At 36.9% G+C, this 25,663-nt stretch overlaps 1 protein-coding gene across 5 annotated transcripts in view; it reads right to left on the bottom strand.

The window, feature by feature from the left end:
- The window catches only part of CMSS1 (cms1 ribosomal small subunit homolog), a 384,890-nt gene that overhangs the window by 10,560 nt on the left and 348,667 nt on the right, over nt 1–25,663 (bottom strand). For 3 of the 5 annotated variants that reach the window (XM_043593954.1, XM_043593957.1, XM_043593958.1), the window contains exons 2-6: nt 22,488–22,576; nt 6,959–7,030; nt 4,802–4,931; nt 1,311–1,370; nt 117–219 (exon numbers count right to left, since the gene is read on the bottom strand). In XM_043593954.1, coding sequence (XP_043449889.1) covers nt 117–219; nt 1,311–1,370; nt 4,802–4,931; nt 6,959–7,030; nt 22,488–22,576 — 454 coding nt within the window. The remainder of the gene's footprint in view (nt 1–116; nt 220–1,310; nt 1,371–4,801; nt 4,932–6,958; nt 7,031–22,487; nt 22,577–25,663) is intronic. The other 2 variants (XM_043593955.1, XM_043593956.1) reach the window with 2 other exon arrangements.

Here is a 25,663-nt window from a genome sequence, read left to right as displayed (position 1 = left end):
TTATGATGTATATTTATTTGTTCATTGTTACGTCTCTAGCATACAGAGCATATCAGCTTGACACGTATCAGTTATTCAAAAAAACATTTATGAAATGAATGGGTGAAGCATCCAACCTAATAAGCTCCAGGGCCCGGAGGGCAGAGCTGCAGATGATCAGCATCAGGACCGATTTCTTCTCATTATGATTTTTCCGAAGTTTTACCCACTTAGGGCAGACTGAAAAAAGACCATTAGAAAAATATTACTCTAAATACAACAGAATAGGGCCCCCAAAGTTGCGTATTCTCCAATTATTCTTTGTTAGTATTTAATTAAAGTAAAATATAATGAGTACCATGTAGATTCTGTTATCTGGTTATTCTAGATATTAGATTAAAATGAAAAATCATTAACTTATAACACAAAGCACACAATATGCCAAGTTAGCTAAATATGATTAGCGAAATGTTAAATCTTTATATCTAAACTATTTCATTGTCAGCCACAAATAGATGACTACCTAATATGAATAATCTAGCTTATTACTGGCTATCCACAATACATGTTGAAAAGATGAAATTAGATTGTGCAATAGCCATGATCTGAGTTCTGAGCATGTGAACAGAATTTCACAATTTCACAGCTAGAATAGACATCACATGTCCAACTTCCTTATCTTTCAGATAACAAAATCAAGTCCCAGAGGAATACACAGTGACTTGTCCCAGGTCAAACAGCAGGGGCCTGGTACTAGAATACCAAGTACTAGAATACCAAGTATTCTCTGGATTCCTAGACCAATACTAATATTAATTTATTATAAACCAAAAATGAGACCAAAACCCAAATTCTCAAAGCCAGAGAAAAACAAAAATAAACATAAATAAACAGAAATTAGTACCAAGATGGACCTTAAGAGAAACCTCTATTTCAAATCCATTTTAGGTAGAAAGTTTTGCTTTTAAAGGTAGTTTTAGAAGTTTTTAAAGAGATGGATCTTGAGCACCTAGGTGGTTCAGTCATTAAGCATCTGACTTTGGCTCAGATCATGATCTCATGGCTAATGAGTTCGAGTCCCACATTGGGTGAGCTCAAGCCCCACTTCAGATAAAACATGAGCCCCACTTCAGGCGGGCCCTGCTTCTCTTTCTCTCTCTGCCCCTCATAGGATTCTCTCTCTCTCTCTCTCTCTTTCTCTCTCTCTCTCTGCCTCCCAGTCATGCCCTCTCCCTCTCTCTCTCTTTCTCTCAAAAAGAGAAGTAATGAAGTATTTAATGAAGTAATAAAAACTTGGTGAATAACTTAAAAGAAAATCATAGTTTACTTACTTTCTTTTAGGTATGATGAAAGACTATGAGTCAAATCATTGGCCTTGAGGAAACAGGAGTCTAGAATATGGCAGACATGCTTTGTAGAGGATTTTGCCAACACACACATGATCAAAACAGATTAAATGAATAAGGATGTACAACATTAGTGAATGGGGGCTCATTATATATTTTAAAGTGTTGTCCAGTATTTAAAACAACAGCAGCAACAAGAACAAGTAAACTTTAACCTTTAAACTTTAACCTTTAAGCCATAATTTCTTAGAGTAGTGAAACAGACTAATGAAGTATGTTTATTTTTCAAGTCTATGGAATAAGCAATACACAAAGGTAAAGGGGAAATAGCTAACACATCTATGTAGAGATGCGCAAACTCACTAGTCATCATAGAAGTGCCTATTAGTGCAATGATGAAATACTTTACACACACATTAGAATGGGAATTCTTAGACGGATAATACCAAGTATTGTCAAGGATGTAGGGTGATAAAACTCTTGTGAAATGTAGGTGGAGGTATAAACTGGTAATAGCTATTCTGGAAAGTACCAAAATTAAGTTGTATACACCCTATGACTCCATGATCACATTCCTGAGTAAATGATGGAAAGAAATTCTTATGCGGTCTATAAAGGGACATACACAAGTATATTTCTCCTAGCATTGTGATAGCATTTGTGATAGTGGGGAGCACAAGGCAACCCAGGTGTCTGTATCTAAGAAAATGGATGACCAATATGTGGTAGATAAAATCACTGGAATACTATGTAGCATTTAGAAGCAATGAACTTGATGTACATAAAGCCAGATAGGCATATCTCAAAAAAGGTCTCAGTGAGAAAAAAAACAAAATGAGAAGTTCAGCACATCATTTAGATAAATTGTAAAATGAACACACATACAATGATATGACATTTTACAAGCATATATACACATTTAAAAACATGTATTAACACATTAGACTGAATGCTATGGGGAATGTAAAAAGGAGTGTGGATTGGGGAAGAGTGGGAATAATGCATCAAAATACAACACAGCACCACAGTAAAAGACAATATAACACTTAAATAAAATATAGGGGTCTTGCTCAACCAAGGACTATCATGGTCTAGCAATTATGTAGTATTATTAACTCTGTACCTGAGATGTATAAATAAAAAAGGAAAATCATGTTTATCATTTTAATTCTTTCTACAGGAAAAAGGTTTTCGGTAAACACTGAAGAGTGCCAAGGAGTAAACTATTACTTAATTAAATGACATTTACATTGTGACCCAGCATATATAACTCATATTATGTAATTAACTTCAAAGATATTGCTTCCTATACCACCGTATAGCCTTTCATGGTCTTTAAAACTGTAATTTCCCAAGCCTGGATATGATCAGACTCACCTTAAGAGCTTTATAAAAGATATAGATTCCTGGGACGGACTCCTTTTGTTAGTAAGTCAGAATTCCTTGGGAGTGGGCTTGGGGATTTGCTTTTTAAGTTCTTGGGTGATTCAGTTGCTGCTAGCCTACAGGCATTTAGCACTGATCTAAACCACACTGCAGCCCTCAGGAAGTCAGCTGAATTAACTCCAAGAGATTCCTGCCTCGAAACTAATTAAGTGCCCATGTGTATGACATTTGCAATGTACAGTGAACAATATTAATTGAAAAGACATGTTCCTGCCCTACAGACACAAATAACCTCAAATCAAAACCCTTAGACACTCGGCAAACAAATAGGAACAATCCTTTATGATCTATATCCACTTATATTTATGCCCCTGACTGGAGCCTGTTCCAACTAACCCACAGTGTGTCCCTCCTTTTACCTATCGTGGACTTCCTCTCTGTCCTTGGTCGCATAAGTGTAACTACTGGGATCTTTTCCCCTGAACGTTCTTACAATGCCTTATTCACTGTGTCTCAGAATGGCCTAATTTCTTAACTGAAAATAAAAACCTGCTCTTTTTATCTATAAAAGTAATTTTAACATTTTCCTTCCTTCCTAAACCGAGCCATGGCCACACATTCTTGCTTAACTACACAACTGAACTGTAATATAGCAATAATATAATGTAAACTCACTATGCAACTCAAATGACTCTTAAAGGTTTCTTCTGACCTCTGATTCTCTACAATACTAGAAAACTAAGATTTATGATGTTCCATAAGTATACAGAGTAGCAGTGACCCCACTATCTCACAAATTCTTCTGAAGTTGAAGGTATACTCTAACAAAGAACTATAAGGAAAAAGACCATTGAGGCAAACTTAGTTAAGCTTGGAAAGGAGGCTTTGTTATAACACTTGGTACCTGCGAAACAGCAGTCAGGACGTAGCTCTCCTCAAAAGAACTATACCCAGAGAGAAGTGGTTTCTAACTGCTGTTGGAGCCGTTGGGGTTTTGTGGGTCTAAAACTCCAGATCTCCCTCATGTGGAAATGCACTCCTTAAATTCCCTAAAGCATATTCCTTTTGGAAAAGAGACAGGGGGCACTCCTGTCTCTAAATTCAATGTGCATTTTGTTTTCAAAAGCACATCACAAAGGAATTATAAAAATTCAGGGCACAGGAAGTTTTTCAGCTTCTTAAGTCTCTAGAAAGCATAAAGTTGTAATGGAAAAGGGAAATCAAGCTACCCTTGACCTTTTCCAATAGCAGTAATTAGATGTCCCTAGTAATCTAAAAATAAGCTCATCTGAAACAGTGGCACCCAAACCTTGTGTGATTTTTATAACATCTCTTTTCTTTAATCTCCACCCAAAAGAGTTCCAGGATGTATCAGAAATTTCTAAATTAATTAAAATTAGTTGTTTCAAGAATTCTGCAATATCTTTAATTTAATTATAAATATTCTAAGGCAGTAGATCTCAAACAACAGTAGAGAATCAACTTGGGTGAGGGGTCAGCTTTGCTAAAAATGCAGAATTTTATCCCTATCTTTAGATAGTTTGCTTGAAAGTCTGGCCTGGAACCCAAAACACTACCATAAACACAAAACTGTAACTAGAAATCTGTGATAAGAACAACAACAACAAAACTAAAAGCTTACTGAAGCTAAAGTTCTTGTCTATAAAAGATGAGTAAATTAATGTTTCATATCTGTACTTTTAAATATGTGCTTTATCTTTATTTTAATTTAACTTCTATACCCAGTAGGGATTCTTACTCCTTGAAGAATGCTAAAAAAATGCACACTCAACAGTAGCCTTTTGAAAAAAATGCAATTACAAATCTTTCTATTAGATTGAACAAATGCCATTTAGCATCTTAATAAAGGAACCATTCAACAGTTAAAACTATTAGGTTGAGGAAAGGAGTATTAGCATGTGGAAAATACATCAAATTCAATGGCTGAGATGTAGCCATGAACCTTTATGCTCCTCCTCATCAGGAAAATTGATATCAATAACACTGAGTCTTGCTACATGACTAACCTCAGAACAGTACAGGAAAAAAAAAAAAAAGAAGGGAAAAAAACCAAACAAGTCTGGCTGTACCTGGTAGGTTTAGTTCCTCTAACTCAATCACTGAGCGATTGCTGCTGTAATAGTCCTTCATCAGCTTCTGTAGGTCTTCAGGAGTCCCTGGTTTTGGCTCTGATTTTGCAAGAACATCAGTAATCTTCTTCTAAGACATGAGAAGGAAGAAAGAAAAAAAACCCCAGGAAGAGAGATTTTAAAATGGCATTAGCTTAGAATAGGTTGATTCCTCTGGTATTTAAACTGCACATAAATTTTGGTGAAAGCTGAGTATGAATGTGAGTTCTAATAAATACGCTTGAAAAAACTTAATACTTTTTGTATGTAACTACTGCTTTCAAAATGAATGGGCGATCTAAAAGGCTCCTTGTAGTTCTTGGTCTATGGCTTCCAGGAGAACTGAAATTTCTGTGGGAGTCTCCATAATAGGGCTCTATTATTTTCTATCACAAGTCAAGAAATCTTGTTGCTGTGGAAATTTCTCTTTATAAATTTTTTTTTGATTTTTTTTTCAATGTTTATTTTTGGGACAGAGAGAGACAGAGCATGAATGGGGGAGGGGCAGAGAGAGAGGGAGACACGGAATCGGAAACAGGCTCCAGGCTCTGAGCCATCAGCCCAGAGCCCGACGCGGGGCTCGAACTCACGGACCGCAAGATCGTGACCTGGCTGAAGTCGGACGCTTAACCGACTGCGCCACCCAGGCGCCCCAGGAAATTTCTCTTTAATCTTTAGGTGATTTTTATTCCTGGGAGAGAAGAGTTTTGAGAATTTTTTGCTAACCTGATTTTTAAGGCCCCGAGTCTCCATTTGGATTTCTGGGATTAAAGTAAAACCTACAGGGGTAATCTGAGCATTGGAGCCCACTGCAAAGGGGGACTTTAGACTCGGAATCCTCAAGTCTTGGGAGAGAATCTTGAAGTGGCCCCACGAAAAGCAGAGCAGGAAAGACTTTACAGCATCTATTTTGATTTGGACTCATTTGTGTAGCATTTACTGAGTGCCTGCAATGTACTAGGAACACACAGTTGTTCAGTTAATTTTCATCATAAACTTCCCTTCTCATTTCCTTCTAATATTTCACCAAAGATCCACAAAGAGCCATTCCCCACCCCTACTCCAGCCCTTTCTCCTCTTTCCACAACATCCTCATCTCTATACCACTGCCAAGAATGGTCAGTTCTGTCAAATGAGTTAACTTTTAAAAATATGTCACCAGTAGGCACATTTTAGCATGACTTCAGCCAAAGCTAAACTATCTAGCTACAGTTTTGACCTTGAGCCACCAAGAACTTAACACTCCTGAAGGCCATTAGTGTATAAGCTATCAAAGAGAAGTTAAAGTCACTTCTTTAAGGACTTGCCAAATCTCAGCCAATTTGGCATCACCCACCTTTCTGTTTGGTCATTTGTGAGCAAAGAAAACATATGCACACCCCCCCTCAGTTTTCTAAAAGCTTGCTGTTAAGGAATTGGTTTGAATCCATCTTCTTTCCTCTAATCCCCGTCATATTTCCTCTCCTGAATTCTGCAGGAGACCTTCTTGGCAGGGAGAGAATTACACTGCTGTTTTCACAACTGTGGTGGAAGGTCAAAGCTAACCATGCTTTCTCCAAGGCTGAGCCATGAGAAAGTCTGTACAGGAGCAGTACAGTCTTCCATGTACTCAGAGGCAAGCATTAAAATGAAAGGACAGCTTTTTGCTTTATGCTTCCAAATTAAGAGTCAGAAATGCCTTATACTACCTTCATCTAGTTATTATTTTCTTTTTATTAGTATTTCAGGATGTAAGGTTTTAAAAAACTGAAATAGATATGAAAAGGAAGTTGGTAAATTTCTAAATTTCTTTTCTCGGGCAGAGCCAGCGAGCAGGACAGCTTTGGGATCCTTCTAGATTTAGAAATCCATGTCTGTCTTCTAAAAACAATGAAAACAAAGGTGGGGAACAAAGATGTATGGTGCCTCCACAAGATTGAAACAGGAATCTGAAGAATTTATTTTAACCTCCACAGAAAGACTTAATACTAACCACCTTAGGAAAGTCACCAAACCTCACTAAATCTTACAATCGCTAAAGTGGGAATTACAATAATTGCCTCATCAAAGTACACTATATAGAAATGTGAGGTAAATCACCTGGGGTTGTAAGATATTGTAAGAAAATATTAATAATACCTTTCTTCTCTTCCTTGTCTTGGTGGCATCTTCTTTTGCTTCCTTTGGTTGTACTAAGAAACATTCTTTAGGCTGTAAAGAGATACAGATGAAGAAATTGTCATCTTAGCAGCATGAGGTGTCAACTAATGGGAGGTGCCCCAAAGTACCTAGGCCATGAGTGTATTCTTCAGAGTATCTTGGTGATACTGGACTGAGAGAATTTGAGAAAATCAGAAAGTGCAGAGGACTTGAGATTGGAAAAAGCTTTGAACAAAGGTCAAAATGTGTGAGTGAGTGTATATGTATGCTTGAAGTGGTGGTTCAGGGTATTAAAGATTGAAGACAGTGGCCAGGTTTGTAAAACACTGGCAGAAACAGATGTGATTAAAATTAAGATGTGGTAAGAAAGTCTTTGACTAGTGTGACTGGCATTTTCCATGAACTAGCAAAGTGTGAGCCTGTATTTCCAAGTCATTGGTTTATTATTTTGTTACCCATTCCTTTCCTCTTTCAATAAGCATTGAAAAACTGAAATAGGACACATTTACTTATACTTTTATAAAAACAGCTGCACCAAATGCCTTATCTATAGTGACTACAAAATGAATGTTTCTGCTGATGGTCTGACAAAAGTCTCAGCACAATGGCATTCTGAGTAATCAATTTTGCCTGTTGCCTTGACCCCTGAGTACCCTACACAGTTTAGTGCTATTTTTACCCTGAGGTTTTGTGTGTGTGTGTGTGTGTGTGTGTGTGTGTGTGTGTGTCTGTGTGTGTGTGTGTTTAATGTAGAAAAGCAGGAGATTTGGATCAAGACTTTGATTTATAAAATAGAATGCCTCAGATTCCATATTTATTAATCATAAGCAGGAATATAAAATGTTTCCTGTGCTGGTTCTTTTATGCAACATTTTCAAACAAGTTGCCAAGTAAGATATAAAATATAAGTGAAAACTTATTCTGAGTTTTTCCTGGATTAAGTTTCCATTCTAACTAGAAAGTACTCAGTTTAAGCTGGTAAGCTACTAACTCAAACAATCTTGTCTCCACTGGCTCTGTTTAAAATGATTACAGATGAAGCTTTCTATTAAAGTTTGCAGACAGCCTGCAGATTAAGAATGCCTATGGCCTGAATCCAGATGTATATATGTATATATGCATGTATGTGTGTGTGTGTGTGTGTGTGTGTGTATGTGTGTGTATATATATATATATATATATATATATATATATATATATAATTTCTTCAAGACGTTGGGCCTGGACAAGCAAGCAGTTTCTAGACTGTTGCAGTTAGTAGAAAAGTAGACTCAAAAGGTTCAGGAATAAAGTAAGAAGGGAATTTTAGCTTCTTGAAATTTTAGCTTCTTCTTAGTTAAAACAAAAAGACCTGCCAAAAGCAATTGCATCATAGCTGAAGAAAAGAAAGATATTATGACCTCTCTTATTTAGAAAGTTAAGCTGTCTTGTGGATACAGATACATGCCAGTTTGATGCTGGTACATGCCAATTAGAAACTGGGCCAAGGCCACTAATATGTCACAGAAGCTGCCAGATGGTCATAAGAGTCCAATTACAGACTAGCCAACATTCAGCTCATGCTCCTAAGGCAAAGGCCTGGATATGATTAGCAGATCCCTCAAGGCTTACTGTAGTATCTTGTCACCAGTATCAAGGCTTTTGGGAAGCAGATGTAGAAACCTGTTTCATTTTGTTATCTAGCAAATGATAGCACTAAGAGCATGTTCAATGTGATGGGTTGTATTTATGCTAGGTTTACAAAGCTAATTAACTCTAGCATGACATAAATTAAGTCTGGAAATAAGCTCGGTTATAAGGATATGGACTGTCCAATTCTGGAAGAAAAAATAAAAACTTAATTCTGAATTATGCACAGGAAAAAAGAAACATGACTGATGAACTGCTTTAGTTAACATACTGTGTCAGGTTTAAATGTTAGGTTCAAATTCTTAGATCATCCTAAAGGAAATGCACTATATTACTTGTTTTCTGGGAGCAGTCATCTTATGTAGTTGATGTTGGGCACTAATGAAGAAGCCAAATTGATGGTCAATTTCCACAGAGATGAGGTGGCTTTATGAAGAAGTACAAGCCCATTGTATTAAAAAATCCTAAATTTAACCAGCTGCCTTAGAAATACTGATGTTTACCCTCAGAGGGACTAGGTAAAAAGATACACAAGACTCAGGCCAAACTAACTAACCATTTCTGGAAACCAGTTTCAACAGTCTATGTCTTTGACAGTTGATAAGTAATGCCATTTCTTCATATGAAATCTAGTGATTTTTTAAAAATGTAGCTTAAATATATAGTTTAAATATTTAGAAATACATATGAAAAAATTAATCTTTAAGTGAAGCATGTGAGGCATATTTTCAGTTCCTTCAAGTGTCAAAAATTATATCCTGTAAGAATGACACTTCTGGTTAAACATGACAAATCAACCTCAAAAATGCCACTAAACCAGAAGTAAGGAAACTGAAAAGTGTATAAATTTATGAAGACCATGAAATTGGGAGAGCACAACAGTAGTACAGAGATTTCAACAACATTTTGGAAAATGGAAAATCGTTGAAAGTGGATAGAAGTGATTAGCAGAAAGACAGAGCTAGCCCTTAGGTTTTTGCAGAGGTGAAAGCTAACAACAGGGGAGGTTGTTTGGCTTATTGGACTCTGAGAAAGTTCAGTAGTTGGAAGCACAAGGTAGTATAGAGAGTGAGGGTTTAAAAGAAGGACATTGGTTTAAAGTTTATATTTAGAATGATTAGTCTCATTCCTGCCTCCCACTGGGCTATATCTCCTGCCCAGACAGCCAAGCAACTATCCGATTACTGCTTCCTCTCATCTTGCTCTTTCTGGCAGCAGACTGAAGGTTTATTCTCTGGAGAGAAGAAGAGGACAAAGAAATCTGGCACTGGGAAGATAGGACAGAAGTTGAGACTCACTTCCTTTTCCTGTCCCATTTTTGGAATGTCTTGAGCCAGACTTACATATTGTATGCAAGAGACTACTGAACTTTTCTCTGGAAAAATAAAATGGCCTATGAGAAATGCCAAAAGAGAGTGACATTTGGGGGAGAGCATAGTAAATACAGCTTGCTATCCTGTTAACTTACTCTGAAGTCCACTAATCAACAGGCCTCACTTATGCACAAAAATATTCTGTCAATTTTTTAGTGTATCTCTTTTCAATATGAATACACAGTTAAGTGTCCACATTAAGAGAAAATAAACAACAAAAAGATAAAAAGTTCAAAATAATTATAATTAATATTCTCAGACACCTAAGGGAAGAATTTGCTGCCATGAAACAAAAAAGAAAACAAATAAGAAATACGGAATAAAAATGCAGGAGGAAGGCTTGAAGATAAAGGAAATCTTCCAGAAAGATGAAAAATGGTAAGAAAATTAGATGGAGAATCAGTCCAAGAGATTCAACATCCCAGTAAAAGGTATTACAGAAAAAGGGACCACATAAAACAGTGAAGAAGGAGTGCTCAAAGAAATAATGCAGGAAGAACTTTCCAGAACTGAAGGAAACTTTCTAGAACATGAAACTAAATTGAAAACCCATTACATATATATATTATGTATATGAAACATACCCACACTAAGGAGCATCAATGTGAAATTTCAGATCATTATGGACAAACAAAAGACTAAAATTTTCTAAAAAGAGAAACAATAACATACAAAATACAAAGAATCTAGAAAAAGAATTGTGTCAGATTCTGCAACAGCAATAACGGATGCTAGGGCTTAATGGAAGAATGCCTTCAAAATTAGGAGGAAAATTTATCTGCAAATTAGACTTTTATACCCAGCCAAACTATCAGACAAGTTACGAGTAAAATAAAGGTATTTTCAGGTATTTAAGGTCTCAAAAAATGGACTTCCTACCCATAGATACTAAAAGCTGTATTCTAGCTAGATAAAGGGCTAAATCAAAAAAGAGAAAGATATGGGATTCAGCAAATAAAGAAATTAATCCAGGACAGTGTTGAAGGGGCAGTAAAGACAAATCTCAGTTGCTCACCAGACCAAGAGAATAACCTATTCAGAGTGGAATAGGAGTATAGAGGTCTGCAGGAAAGAACAATGAGTGATCTATTTGAGCATATGGAAAATATTCATGGACATGTGGAAAACATACTGGAATATATGGAAACAATTAACTGTAGGAACACAATAAGCTGGGCAAATGAAGAAATGAGGTAAATATTAATGCCATGAAAACAAAGAGTTGTATATATAAAAAAGGAGGAATGATTATAGTCTTTTCCCCCTCCGCACTGAAACGGTAGTTCCATGGTCATAACTGTGAGATAATGACAATGGTTTTAACCACAATTTGATATTGTGTTAGCAGGGGAATTAACAATTAGAGAGGGAGTATGGGGTAGATGGCAGAGATGTGTCCTCATATGCTACCTCAGGAAATTAAAAGATCATGTCAGGAGCTGATAAATGAAAAAACCAGCAGTATAAACTATATGTTAGCAAATAAGGAAAACAGCTAAAAGCTGAGGGTAGTTGCCTCCGAAGAAAGACCTAGGATAAGAGTAGGCAAGGTGATCCTGCTTTTTTATGAAAGACTTTTAATAGTGTTTGCTTATCACTTTGGTAAAAAAAAAAAAAATTACCATTTTACAACAAAAACAAGCACGTTCACTGTAAAAATTAAAACCAAATTTAGAACTGCTGTTTTAGTTTCTTTTGGGTTTGGTCAAAGTTATTTGTTACACACCCATCAAAATGTCCAGAATTAAAAGAGTGATAATTCCAAATATATAGGATGGTGGGAATACAAAAATGATACATTGGTTTTGGAAAAAAAGTCGGTCGGTTTTTAGAAAACTAAACATGATTTCAGCAATTCTACTCCTATGTATTTACTTAAGAGAAATAAAAACATACATTCAGAAAAAGACTTGTATATGAATGTTTGTGGCAGATTTATTCATAATAGTCCCAAATAGGAAGTAGCCCCAGGTATCCATCAATAGAAAAATAGAGGTGCCTAGGGGGCTCAGTCGGTTAAGCATCTGACTTCAGCTCAGGTCATGATCTCACAGTTTGTGGGTTTGAGCCCTGTGTCTGGCTCTGTGCTGACAGCTCAGAGCCTGCTTTAGATTCTGTGTCTCTCTCTGTCCTTCTGCCCCTCCCCTCCTTGTGTTCTCTCTCTCTCAAAAATCAATAAACATTAAAAAAAAAAAAAGGAAAAATAAACTGTGGGGTATTCATATAATTTAACATTATAAAATGTTATGAAATAAATTTTACCCACCTCCCTCCCATTCAAATTTTGAAGCCCTAATACCCAATGTGACTGTATTTGGAGACATTCACTTTAAAGAGGTAATAAAGTTAAAGGAGGTCCTAAGAGTAGGATCCTAATCCAGTAGGACTGGTGTCTTTATATGAGGAGGAAGAGACACTCACAGAGGAAAGAGCATGTGAGGACACAGTGAGAAGGTGATCATCTGCAAGCCAAGGAGAGGGGCCTCAGGAGAATCCAAACCTGTTGACACTTTGATCTTGGGTTTCCAGGCTTCAGAGCTGTGAGAAATAAATTTCTGTTGTTTAAGTCACCCAGTCTGTGGTATTTTGCTATGGCAGCCCTAGCAGACTAATGTACTCAGCAATAAGAAAAATGAAACACCATGCATCAGCATGGATGAATCTAAAAAACACTGTACCAAATAAAAGAAGCTTTGACCAAAAGAGCATATGCTATATGATTTCTCTTACATGACATCAGAACAGTGGTTGGTCCTGGGGCATGGACTGTGGAATAGTGATATGGAGGTGGTGTGGGAGGATTTTGAGGTGATGATAATCTGTAGGGGGTTTTGTTACAAAATTGTATGAATTTGTCAAAACTCTGTGAATGATACCTTTGACATTTGCATTTTACTGTATGTTAACTTTACCTTGAAAGGAAAAAAAGAAGATCTTTCAATACTGAACTTCAGTTAATGATATGCATGCTGAAGTGTCTGGGAGGAGTGTACTGATTTTGTTAATTACTTTGAAATGTGTCAAAACTCAGGTGACTGAATGGATGAATAGTGTTTCCGAACACATTGCCTGTCAAATTTGGACTTTGAGGACACTGACGGTGTAGGCCTGCAGAAAGTGAGGAAAATCTGGGCCACTTAGGTGGCTCAGTCAGTTAAGGGTGCATCTCTTGATCTCAGCTCGGGTCTTGAACTCAAGAGTTGTGAGTTTGAGCCCTGTGTTGGGCTCCATGCTCAGTGTGGAGCCTACTTATAAATAGATAGATAGATAGATAGATAGATAGATAGGGAGGAAACTCTTATTGGAAACTGGAGGGAAGGGTATTTTTGTTATGTAGTCGTACAAAGTTTAGTGGTACAAAGTAGTGTTGTCTGCAGCTATGTGGAAAATAGAAAATGTGTCCAATACTATGGGTAATCCAGCAAAGGAGATCCAAATAGCATTGAATGTGTCACCTAATTTCTTCTTGTGGCTTATAGTAAAATTCGAAGGAAGAAATTAAATTGAAAGGACTATCAAAGAAGTCAAGGTATAGGAGTGCAAATCCATTTGTTAAGACCTCAGAAAGAACAAAGGTGGTACCAAACCAATTTGACAATAAATTTCATATATTAAAAAAAAAAAAAGAACAAAGGTGGTACCTCAGAGTACTATTCAGTCTCGTAAGATCTCTTTAAAGAAATCAAAGATGTATCTCACAGATCATCTCAAACATGCCTCTAGGAAGCTTAAGAGTTGCTGTCCCTCAATTCTCTCAACAGGGGCCCAAGATTGAGAAAAGTTTATCTTGAAAAGATTTGTGGGTGTGACTTCTGCCCAATCAAGTAAACCCAAGAAGAACCACAGAAGACCCACAAAATTCTTAAAGGAGTTATATATTCAGAAATAAGTGTAGTTTGAGTTGAGAAGCTGAGAGACGGAATAAAATGAGGCGAGGTCTTTGAACCCTCAGAATTCCACTGTCAAGAAGGCCAAAAGAGCTTTTCCATTGCAAATCTATGCTAGCTTTCATTTCAAAAGAAAAGGTGGAAGGATGACTCAGAGGGCAACACAAAGATACCCAAAAGCAGAGCTGAGAACCATGGAAGAACCTAAGGAACCTGGGCCTTAAAACTTAATAAAGAAACTCCCAACATTTTCAAGTGCTCTGGACCAATGACCCCTTGTATCAATTACTTGAATAGAAATGCCTATAAAGGTTATTCTATGCCTGTATTTCCTTAGTTTAATAGGTTGAGAAGAAATATTCTTAAGAAGCCTTATTTAGGGAACTAAACCCAAGGACCCTTAAATGCCCCTGCACCTGATTTAGACAATGAAATTCTAGGCACTGAGCTTAAGCTGTAAAGGGAGAGGACTTTTGCTTTCTTTGTGAGGAGTGAATACATTCTGCATATGGGAGGGATATAAATCACTGAGGCCAGAGGGTAGATTCCAGGAGAGCTACTGGTAATCACTATCTCCAAGTCTTCATTCCCACTTTTTGAATTACTGACTTGATTCTAACAGAATAAGGTAGAAAGGATTAGAGGTCAGCTCTGAGATCAAATATAACACAAAAAAAGACTGGTTTCTGTGTTGAGTGCTCTTGCTTGCTTCTGCTTGGGTCACTTAGCCTGAGGGAAGCCAGTGGCAATGTTCTGCGGTAGCCCTGTGCAGAGGCTCACATGGTCAGGAATTGAGGCTTACCAATAAGGAGGTCAAGCCCTTCAACTCCAGCCCGCAATTTGACTGGCACCTCATAAGAGATGGATAGCCAGAGAGACTGAGCTAAGCCATGCCTGTGGGATATCAGAAACTCTGATATAATTTATTTTTCTGTTTTAAGCTATTAACTTCTGTGGTAATTTGTTAGGCAATAGTAGATTAATACAAAGAGGAAAAGAATTGAGACAGTTGCAAGGAAGAAGGTAAATCATTGGGTGGATAGGACATAGTCCTCTTTTAAAATAGTCAAGAATAATCTTGAAGATGAAGAGTGGGAGAGATATGAAATTATCAATGCTCAAATAAGTAAATATTAAGAAAATACAACAGTGAGAAAGATGAATAGAGAGGGAAAGGGATAAGTACTCTTACTGAGGAGTCCTTTATGATCTGAGGAGATAAACAGATTAGGCTACTGTTAAAAAAAATGTGGTCTTTGAGGGAGAGAGGATGGGTTATGGAACCATGGCGGCTGACATCATGGAGGCATCTATGAAAAGTCACAAAACCCCTCATAAGGAATTATATTCTGGGAACCATAATTACAAAGTCACTAGGGTTGGCTCTGAAGTGACTGATGTTGAGGAGGGAAGAGGATGATGCAATCTCTAGAAGTAAGGAAATTCATCATTTTTTTGGAAGCAATATCTGGAAAAAAAGAAGTGTTGGCAAATCTTTATACTAACATTATTAAGGAGGCCAAGGATGATTATTTAGATGTGAAATGGTTGCTAGAGATGATGTAGTTGCATGGGTAAAAAACTTTTATAAAGTTATAAATCTACTGCTGGAAATACTGGACAGATGGGAGGCATGGACTCAGTAAGAGGAATGTGAGGCCCAGGGATGGCAAAGGAGGGAACATGATCTAACTCAACAGACACTCTTACCTGGTGATATTTAAGCCTAAATGTATATTACAGCTGGCAGCATAATGCCAGGAAGTTCCTATATAAGTATAAAAAAAGCCTAAAGAACAGTAAAGCAACTAAGCAAATTTGAAAAAAAATTCAAAACTTAAACATAGCACAAAATAATTTATTTTTTCTTTTGTTTTGACCCAGGGGAGGAATGTAATAATTACTATTAAAAAACAAATACTCTGTTACAGCTGCCAAATGAGTCCAGTGCCTAGCACTGTGATAGGTACTACAGTGAACACAAAAGAAACCTTGGCCCCCAAGGTGCTTATGAACTGATTGGAGACTTAAGCCCTATGTACAGAAGCAACTATAGAAGGATTCAAGAAAGGACAGCCTATCCATAAGAAGGTCATCCTTGTGATAGTGTGATGATTTCCAGAGGGAGAAGAGTAGCTGGACAGAGAGAATGGGGAACCCAGAGAGGAGCCAGAGGGACTGTTTGGGCAGTCAGGGGTGGCAGAGGAGGGATCCCAGCTCTGAATGTCAAAGTGGGAGAGTCTTTCAAGGAAGGGGCTGGAAGAGGGACATTGGGTCACCTACTTCTGCAGACAGCAGATGGCTCACAAGTAAAGACACAATGAGCTGAGATTGGAAGAGTGGTGAGAAAACTAGGATCTTGGTATAGGCATCTTTTCTTTCATTTCACAAATAATGAGTGTCAATTTTGGGTGAGGTTCTGTGCTAGGTGCTGTGGAGATGCACAGTTAAACTCTGTCCTGGAGGTATACAGCTTGGTGGGGGAACCAGGAGCTAGATGAAGAGCACTCATATGAGGTAGAGGGCACAAGAAGATTTCCCTGTGAGTTCTCTGGCCAGAGAAATGAGGATAGACATAGAGAAAGGGGATAGGGCATTCTGTCAGTCTAAGACTTGGATTCTTTAAAGTAATTTGGTAGTGAAAGAAATTAGAGCAAGAGAAAGGTGGTTAAAATGGGCAGTACAATCTTAAACTTTCATAATTCTTTTTTCTTGGCAGAAAATAGCAATGGCATGTGGCCAAGAAAGCATATGAGGACATGGTAAATCTGATTTTCCTAAATTGAAAGAGAAAGGACAGGTGAAAAGGGAGATGGTAGTAGCAGCATCCTCAGCAACTGGCTCACAGCCAGACAAGTGGGGCATGACTCCCAGGACCCATCTCTGTGAGTCCCAGGTAATTTGTAAAATGGGGTACCCCCTATCTCATAGGGCACAGGGTACCCCTTACTTTACAGTATCATCTGAGTCATGGTATCTTGCACAGTGCCTATAGTGAGTGCTCAATAAGTGACCTTTATTATTGTTAAAACCTAGGTTGACAAAAGATAGATGAATGCTCACAGAAATGGAGAATGTATTTCACTTCCTCCTCTCCCATTTTTCATTGTTCTTCCTATGATTCTCTGCCATTTACCTAACTTAATAGTTGTGGGAAAAGAAGAGTCAAGGAAGAAGAAGCTAAAATAAAAGGTGGAAATTTAGTAAAGTGGATAAAAAGACAATAAAAAGAAGTAAAGGTAGAGGCTTGGGAAAATTTAGTCTTTCTGCACTGAGTCCTGAAAAAGTGAGAAACAAGCAAGAAGAAAATCAAGAAAGAAAGGAAAAAGAAAGTCAATGGAGTCTAAAGAAAGATATTTGGAAACAAGTTCTGTAGGTAGGCACTACAGAGGCAAAGGTCAAAGAAGCATGAATATGGTGTGGTCAATGGGATAAGCCAAGGTAAAATTAAACTTCACCTTGGTGAAATAAATGAAAAGGCTAAGGATGTTAGCCCGTAGACCTCTGAAGGAATAGTTAAAACTAAACCTGAGGGGAGAGTCTGGGAAGATGGCAGAGTAGGAGGATCCTAAGCTCACTTTGTCCCATGGCTACACCCAGATAGCAGCCACATCAGCGCAATGAATGCAGAAAATGCCAAAGAAAGATTAAAATCATATTATGCATCTTTTCTGATTAAAATGGTATGAAACTAGAAATTAATCGCAAGAAAAAATGTGGAAAAAAACCACAAATACATGAAGGTTATATAACATGCTACTAAACAATGAATGAGTCAACCAAGAAATCAAAGAGGAAGTAAAAAAAAAAATACAGGGAGACAAATGAAAGTGAAAACACAACCATCCAAAATCTTTGGGATGGAGCAAAGCACTGAGGAGGGAAGTTTATAGCAATACAAGCCTACGTCAAGAAGCAAGAAAAATCTCAAATAAACAACCTAACCTTAGACCTAAAGAAGTTAGAAAAAGAACAAACAAAGCCATAAGCCAATAGAAGAAAATACATTATAAAGACTAGGTCAGAAATAAATGAAATAAAGACTAAAAAAACAGCAGAATGGATCAATGAACCCGAGGCTAGTTATTTGAAAAGATCAACAAAACTGATAAACCATTACTCAGACTCATCAAAAATGAGAAGACACAAATCAAGTCATAAATAAGAGGTGAAATAACAACAGACACCAGAGAAATACAAAGGATCATAAGAGAATATTACCAAAAATTCTATGCCAACAACTGGGACAATGTAGAAGAAATGGATAAATTCCTAGAAACATATAATTTCCCAAAAGTAAATCAGGAAGAAATGGAAAATTTGAACAGACTGAGCAGCAATGAAATTAAATCGGTAATAGAAAAATTCCCAACAAACAAAAGTCTAGGACCAGACAACTTCACAGGTGAATTCTATCAAACATTTAAAGAAGAGTTAATACCTTTTCTTCTCAAATGATTCCAAAAACTAGAAGAGGAAGGAATGCTTCCAAATTCATTCTATGAGTCCAGCATTACCCACATACCAAAACCAGATAAAGATACTACACGTAGGCCAATATCTCTGATGAACATCAATACAAGAATCCTCAACAAAATATTAGCAAACCAAATCCAACAGTACATCAAAAAAAATCACCACAATCAAGTGGGATTTATTCCTGGAATGCAAGGGTGGTTGAATATTATCAAGTCAATCAATGTGATATATTACATCAACAAGAGAAAGATAAAAAGCATATGATCATTTCAGTGGATGCATAAAAAGTGTTTGACAAAATACAACATCCATTCATGATAAAAACTCTCAACAAAGTGGGTTTAGAGGGAACATACCTCTCTACATAATAAAGCCCAAATATGAAAAGCCCACATCTAACATTATACTCAATCATGAAAAACTGGGAACTTTTCCTCTAAGACCAGGAACAAGACAAGGATGTTCACTCTCACCAATTCTATTCAACATAGTACTGGAAGTCCTAGCCACAGCAATTGGACAAGGAAAAATAAATAAAAGGCATTGAAATTGGTAAGGAAACTTTCACTATTTGCAGATATCATGATACTATATACAGAAAATCTTGAAGACTCCACCAAAAGTCACAGGATACAAAATTAATATAAATAATATTTTTTTTTTGCATTTCTATACACTAATAATAAAGAAGCAGAAAGAGAAATTAAGAAAACAATCCCATTTATAATTGCACCAAAAATAATAAAACACCCAGGAATAAACTTAACCAGGAAGGTGAAAGACTTGTCCTCTGAAAACTATGAAACACTGATCAAAGAAATTGAAGATGACGCAAACAAGTGGTAAGATATTCCATATTCATGGAATGGGAGAACTAATATTGTTAAAATTTCCATTAATTTCCCCAAGCAATCCACAGATTTAATGCAATCCCTATGAAAATATCAACAACATTTTCCACAAAACTAGAACAAATAATCCTAAAATTTGTGTGGTACCACAAAAGACCCTGAATACCCATAGCAATCTTGAAAAAGAAGAAAAAAATGGGGAGTATTGCAATCCCAGATCTCAAGATACACTACGCAGTTATGGTAATCAAAAGAGTATGGTACTGCACAAAAACAGACACATAGATCAATGGAACAGAATAGAGAGCCCAGAAAAAACCTATGCTTTTATCCAATTAATCTACAACAAAGGAGGCAAGAATATACAAGGTGAAAATGACAGTCTCCTTAACAAATGGTGTTGGGAAAACTGGACAGCTATGTAATTAGCGATACACATGAAAAAGAATAATATTGGACCACTTCTTTACTCCAATGGACCACTTATTTATACTCCACAAAAATAAACTCAAAGTGGATTAAAGACTTAAATGTAAGACTTGAAAGCACAAAATTCCTAGAGGGAAAGAAAAAAAAGGCAGAATCTCTTTGACATCAGCTATAGAAACATGTTTCTAGATATGTCTTCTTTGGCTAGGGAAACAAAAGCAAAATCAAACTATTGGGACTACACCAAAACAAAAAAGCTTTTGCACAGAGAAGGAAATCATCAACAAAACAAAAAGACAACCTACTGAATGATAGATATTTGCAAATGATACACCAAAAAAAGAGTTAATATTCAAACTATGTAAAGAACCGACACAATCCAACACCAAAACCCCCAAATAATCCAAGTAAAAATGAGCAGAGGACATTTTTCCAAAGTAGACATACAGATGGTCAACAGACACATGAAAAGATGCTCAACGTCACTAATCATCAAGAAAATGTAAATCAATACCATAATGAGATATCACCTCACACCTGTCAGAATGGCTAAACTAAAACACACAAGAAGTAACAAGTGTTGATGAAGATGTAAAGAAAAAGGAACCCTCTTCCTGCACTGTTGGTAAGAATGTAAGCTGGTGCACCCACTGTGAAAAATAGTATGGATGTTCCTCCAAAAATTAAAAGCAGAATTACCATAAGATTTAGTAATTCCACTACTGGGTATTTATCCAAAGAAAACAAAAACACTAATTCAAAAAGATACATGAACCACTATGTTCACTGCTGCATTATGTACAATAGCCAACATATGGAAGCAACCCAAGTGTCCACCCATAGATGAATGGAAAAAGAAGGTGTGATACACACACACACACACACACACACACACACGAATATTACTCAGCCATAAAAAAGAATTAAATCTTACCATCTGTAACAACATGAATGAACCTATAGGGTATAATGCTAAGTGAAATAAGTCAGTCAAAGAAAAATACCGTATGATTTCACTCATATGTAGAATGTAAGAAACAAAACAAAGGAACAAAGGGGAAAAAAGAGACAAACCAGAAAACAGACTCTTAACTACAGAGAACAAACTGGTGATTGCCAAAGGAGAGGTGGGTGGAGGAATGGGTAAAATAGGTGAAGGGGATTACGAGTACACTTATCATGGTGAACAGTGAATAATGCATTGAATTTTTGAATCATTATATTGTACACATGAAACTAATATAACACTCTATGTTAATTATAGTTGAATTAAAAAAGTAAGATAAAATGGGGCTCCTGGGTGGCTCAGTTGGTTAAGCCTCTGACTTCGGCTCAGGTCATGATCTCGTGGTTTATAGGTTCGAGCCCCATGTCGGGCTCTGCACTGACAGCTCAGAGCCTAGAGCCTGCTTTGAATTCTGTGTCTCCCTCTCTTTCCCCCCTCCCCCCTCGTGTTCTGTCTCTCTCTCCTTCAAAAATAAATAAACATAAGAAAAAAATTTTTAAAAAAGTAAGATAAAATAACAGCAAAAAGAAAAAAAAAACAAAACCTGATATAGGACCTTGGAGCAAAATATTTAATGGCTGGAGAGAAAACCAAGATGATTACATATTAAATATGCATATCTTTCCATATTCTTCCATCCCTCAAAGAAAAAAATAACAAAATAAAAAAGATGAAGTGTTATTCACTATAATAATGATCACTTTGGTGTTTACTCTTTGCCAACCACTGTTTGAAGTACTTAACAAGTATTAGTTATTTAATCTCCACTGCAACTCTGTGAGGAAAATATATTTATTATCATCATTTTACAAATAAGGAGACTGAGGCACAGAGAGTTTAACTTGCTCAATATCTCACAGCTTGGAGGTAGGTCACCAGTATGCTAAACTGCTTCCCACAATTATCTGAGCCTGGTTACAAACTGGGTAGAGTCATCCTCTCATGGAATGAGTTTAGGGCCACTTACAATAAGACCACAAATCATTACTGTGAAGAAGATGATAATTTTAGTTTGATAGTAGATAATCCTTTAAAAAATCCCACATAGTTGGGGCACCTGGGTGGCTCAGTAGGTTATGTGTTGACTTCAGCTCAGGTCATGATCTCATGGTTTGTGGGATTGAGCCCCATGTTGGGCTCTGTGCTGACAGCTCAGAGCCTGGAGCCTGCTTCAGATTCTGTCTTCCTCTCTCTCTCAGCCCCTCTCCTGCTTGCACTCTGTCTCTCTCTCTCAAAAATAAATAAACATTAAAAAATTTAAGAAAAAATCACACATGGTTACCAATCCGGTTTGAGAGACACACAATGTGAAAAAGCTGCAAATGGATGTGAGTGGCCAATAGAAAGATTAAAAAGGAAATAAAAGGTCATAAATTCAGGGAGCAAAATATATCAAAAGGCCACTTTTGGTAATATTGAAGGCAGAAATCCCTTGATAAATATTCATACAATGGACCATAATGCTAGGTAGACATGAGACCCTGGGACCTGCTGGCAGCATGGCATGGTACTGTAATCATGCACTGGTGTGCAGGGTAATCTTGCATGTCTTTATGCTATTTGTCTTTTCCTAGGAACTGTACCAAAAAAAGTAATACTGGATTTTTGGTAAACATGTGGTACAAGAATCTAAGATACCATTATTGTAAAATATATTTATATTATAAAAAAAATTTAGGGGGAAAATAGACCTTGCTGGTTTATAATTAATGAAAACATGGGTGTTTACAAAGGCAAAGAAGATCTAGGCTTCCTCAAACCCCACTAACTGATGTTAAAGAACAGGGAATGCTGTAGAGGGATAGAAGATGATTCTAGAATCCAACAGTTGTGACTCTCCCACAGTACGGTCACCTGTTTGGTTTTCTTTGACAGGGCAGGAACTGGAGCTGTCTCCTGCTGCATCATTTCTGTGTCTCCTCTTCCTTCACCATCTGATGCCTCTAGGAAATATAAAGTTTAACAATTAGAAAAGCATCTCTCTCTCTCTCTCTCTCTCTTTCCCATTGCTAGTGCAATCTTGGTACTCCCTTTCTAGAAGTTTCTATCCTTGACTCAATAATTCTAAGAAGCTGAATTCAAGGAAATGATCCAAAATGTAGAGATTTAAACACCAAGATATCAGTCTTTTCTATAAAACTGCAAAAGTGCAGATTATCCAGATGCCTAAGATTTGAAAATATTTACTTATGGAGCACTTATACTGATCTTACAGATATTAAACTTGTCATATTCAGATAAGAAAGTTGCTGTTTAGAGGGGTAAAGCAATTTGCCCCAGGTCACACACCCAGATCTATTTGAGTCCAAAGTCTTCTCTGCAAGCGATATTGCCTGCCCTGAAAACCAGCAGCTCTAGATAGCTCGGCACTGGCCCCGGGGGAATGTTAAGAGACTGTGACAAAAGGATTATAGACCATGAGAAATACTTATTTTGAATATTTTAAATCTTTTGACAATGGAAAAAATTAATTCTTACTCTAAGAGTCATGAAAAATGTAAGTTTTAACAGTTTCCCTGTTTATAAAGCTCTACTGAAGAAACACAGCAACTATAAATTTCTCATTTCCCATAATGCCATACTGCATTCCAGATTTTAGCAGTTGCTCTCTTTAAACACATATTTTGAATCTTTGAAAGGTTTTACTCACTTTCTTTGAATTTCTCTATGTATCTCAAAGTCAAGCCAAAATATGAATTTGTGAGCAACCTTGGTTATAAGTTCAAATTAACCAATCTGGTAGTCCTAAGCTTTTAAATGTTTGCATACTATGGTGGTTAGTTTCATATGACAACTTGATTGGGCCATGGGGTACCCAGATATTTGGTCAAACGTTACTCTGGGTGTTTCTATGAGGGTTTTTGGGATGAGATCAATCTTTGAATGGTAGACTGAATAAAGCAGATTGCCTTCCCTAATGTGGGTGGGCCTCATTAGATGAAGGCCTGAGTAGAACAAAAAGGCTGACCTTCTGCTGAGTAAGAATTTTTTCTGCCTTTGGACTTGAACTGAAGTATCAGTTCCTTCTGCATCTAGAGCCTGTCAGCTTTCAGACTAGAACTACATCATCAGCTCTCTTAGTTCTCAGGCCTTCTGACCAGGATTGGAACCTGGGTTCCAGCTGGCCACTTCACAGTACAGAGGTTGGGACTTGCTGGCCTCAATGACTGCACAGGTCAATTTCTTATTTTACATATGGACAGATATAGATAGAAAAAGATACAGATATAGATCTCCTATTGGTTCTGTTTTTACAGAGAAGTGAAGACACATATTTCTAATTAGCTGTATAGCATGAAAAAAAGGATTCTACCCATAGAGTATTAGCAGGTAGAAGATTAATAGGGCTTCTAAATGAGTGATTACGTTGGCATTAATAGCATTTATAGAACTTCTACTTCATTTATAGAACTTCTGCTTCTGGAAAGATAGTAATAGTAGGAGTAGTAGTATTTTTCCCTCTTCCTCTTGCTAAGTACAGCTAAAACTCCTGGACATTATATATAAAACAAACATAGAAAGCCTAAAAGTAGAGAGAAGAAGGCACTTTGGGACTTTGGGGTATAAATGACATCACAGTAGTTAGTTTTCTGGGTTTTCTTTTTGCCTCATTATCTCAGGCTTGGAGCTAAATAAGCCAGCAACTTGGAAATGCCAATGGGAGCAGACAAAAAAAGCCCTACCAAACATCTGTTCTATTTAACAAAATGACCAGGAAAAAGACAACACAGTAAGATGGAAAATGTTTAGACAATAACTATTTGACTCCAAACACCACCAAAAAAACCCAACCAACCAAACAAAAAAACCAAACTGGCTCCGCCCACATCAGCAAAGGCTGAGTGGGGAGCCTAGACTTCCACTCTTGCCAAGCTGTAATGAGGTACCCCAACACCTCCTCCACTTTCCACCAGGGTGTTATCAGAGATGGTCAAGCAGGGAATGAAACCCCAAAGGGATTTTCATCCCTTAAGGGTAGTAACAAACCCCTGTTCCCTCCTCCCATCACTACCACCACCATTGCAGTATCAATAGAGACCATATGGTGAGCCTTGAATTCCACTTCCTCTGGGCAGTAATGAAGTGCACCTCTCCCTCCCCACTAGGATGGTATTAGAGGAGGCCTGGTAAAGTGTCAGCACTTTCCATATGGCAAAGTGGTAACAAGGTCACACTCACCCTAGTGGTTTTAACAACCACTAAAAAAGCTGTACAAAGGGATACACTCAAAAACACATAAATAAATAAAAATAGAATTTTGAAAATGTTCAAGGAACAAAAAGGAAAGAGAAAATAGAGAAACTAAAAACAGCAAACAGATAAAAAAAAACAATAAAATGGAAGGTTTAATCCTTACATATCAATAATTACATAAATGTAAATGGCTTAAAAATGCAAATTTAAAGATAGAGATCGACAGAATAGATTAAAAAATATGCCATTTACAAGAAACTTTCCTCAAATGTAGTAAGATATACAAGTTGAAAGCAAAATGATGGGGAAAATGTAACATAGAAATACTGATCAAAAGAAAGCAGAGTGGCTATATTAATATCAGATGAGTGGCTTCAGCGTAAAGAAAATTACCACAGAAAGAGAAAAATTACCATTCTGTAATGATAAAAGTGTGGCTGTATCAAGGAGATATAGCAATCCTTAATGTGTATGCACCACATGCAGGAAGGAAACGCAGGAAGGAAAAACTGATAGAAATGAAAGAAGAAATAGACAAAAGTACAGTTCAGTGGCAAACTTCAAGAGTTCTCTTTCAAAAACTGAGTGAATTACTAAACATAAAATCAGCAAGAATATAGAAGAATGAAGTGACAACAATTAACCAATAGGATCTGATCAACATTTGTACTCAATACTCCACTCAACAGAACATAGTCTTTTCAAGTGTTGTGGAACATAGCCTAAGATACAGCATATTCTAGGCCATAAGACATCAACAAATTTAAAAGGAATTGATAAACACCATGTATAAAAGACTTATAGTAAACATTATCTTAATAATGAAAGGCAGAATG

Source organism: Prionailurus bengalensis, chromosome C2, assembly GCF_016509475.1.
Source record: "Prionailurus bengalensis isolate Pbe53 chromosome C2, Fcat_Pben_1.1_paternal_pri, whole genome shotgun sequence".
Classification (NCBI taxonomy): Eukaryota; Metazoa; Chordata; class Mammalia; order Carnivora; family Felidae; genus Prionailurus; species Prionailurus bengalensis.
This window is presented reverse-complemented; position numbering and strand designations above follow the sequence as displayed.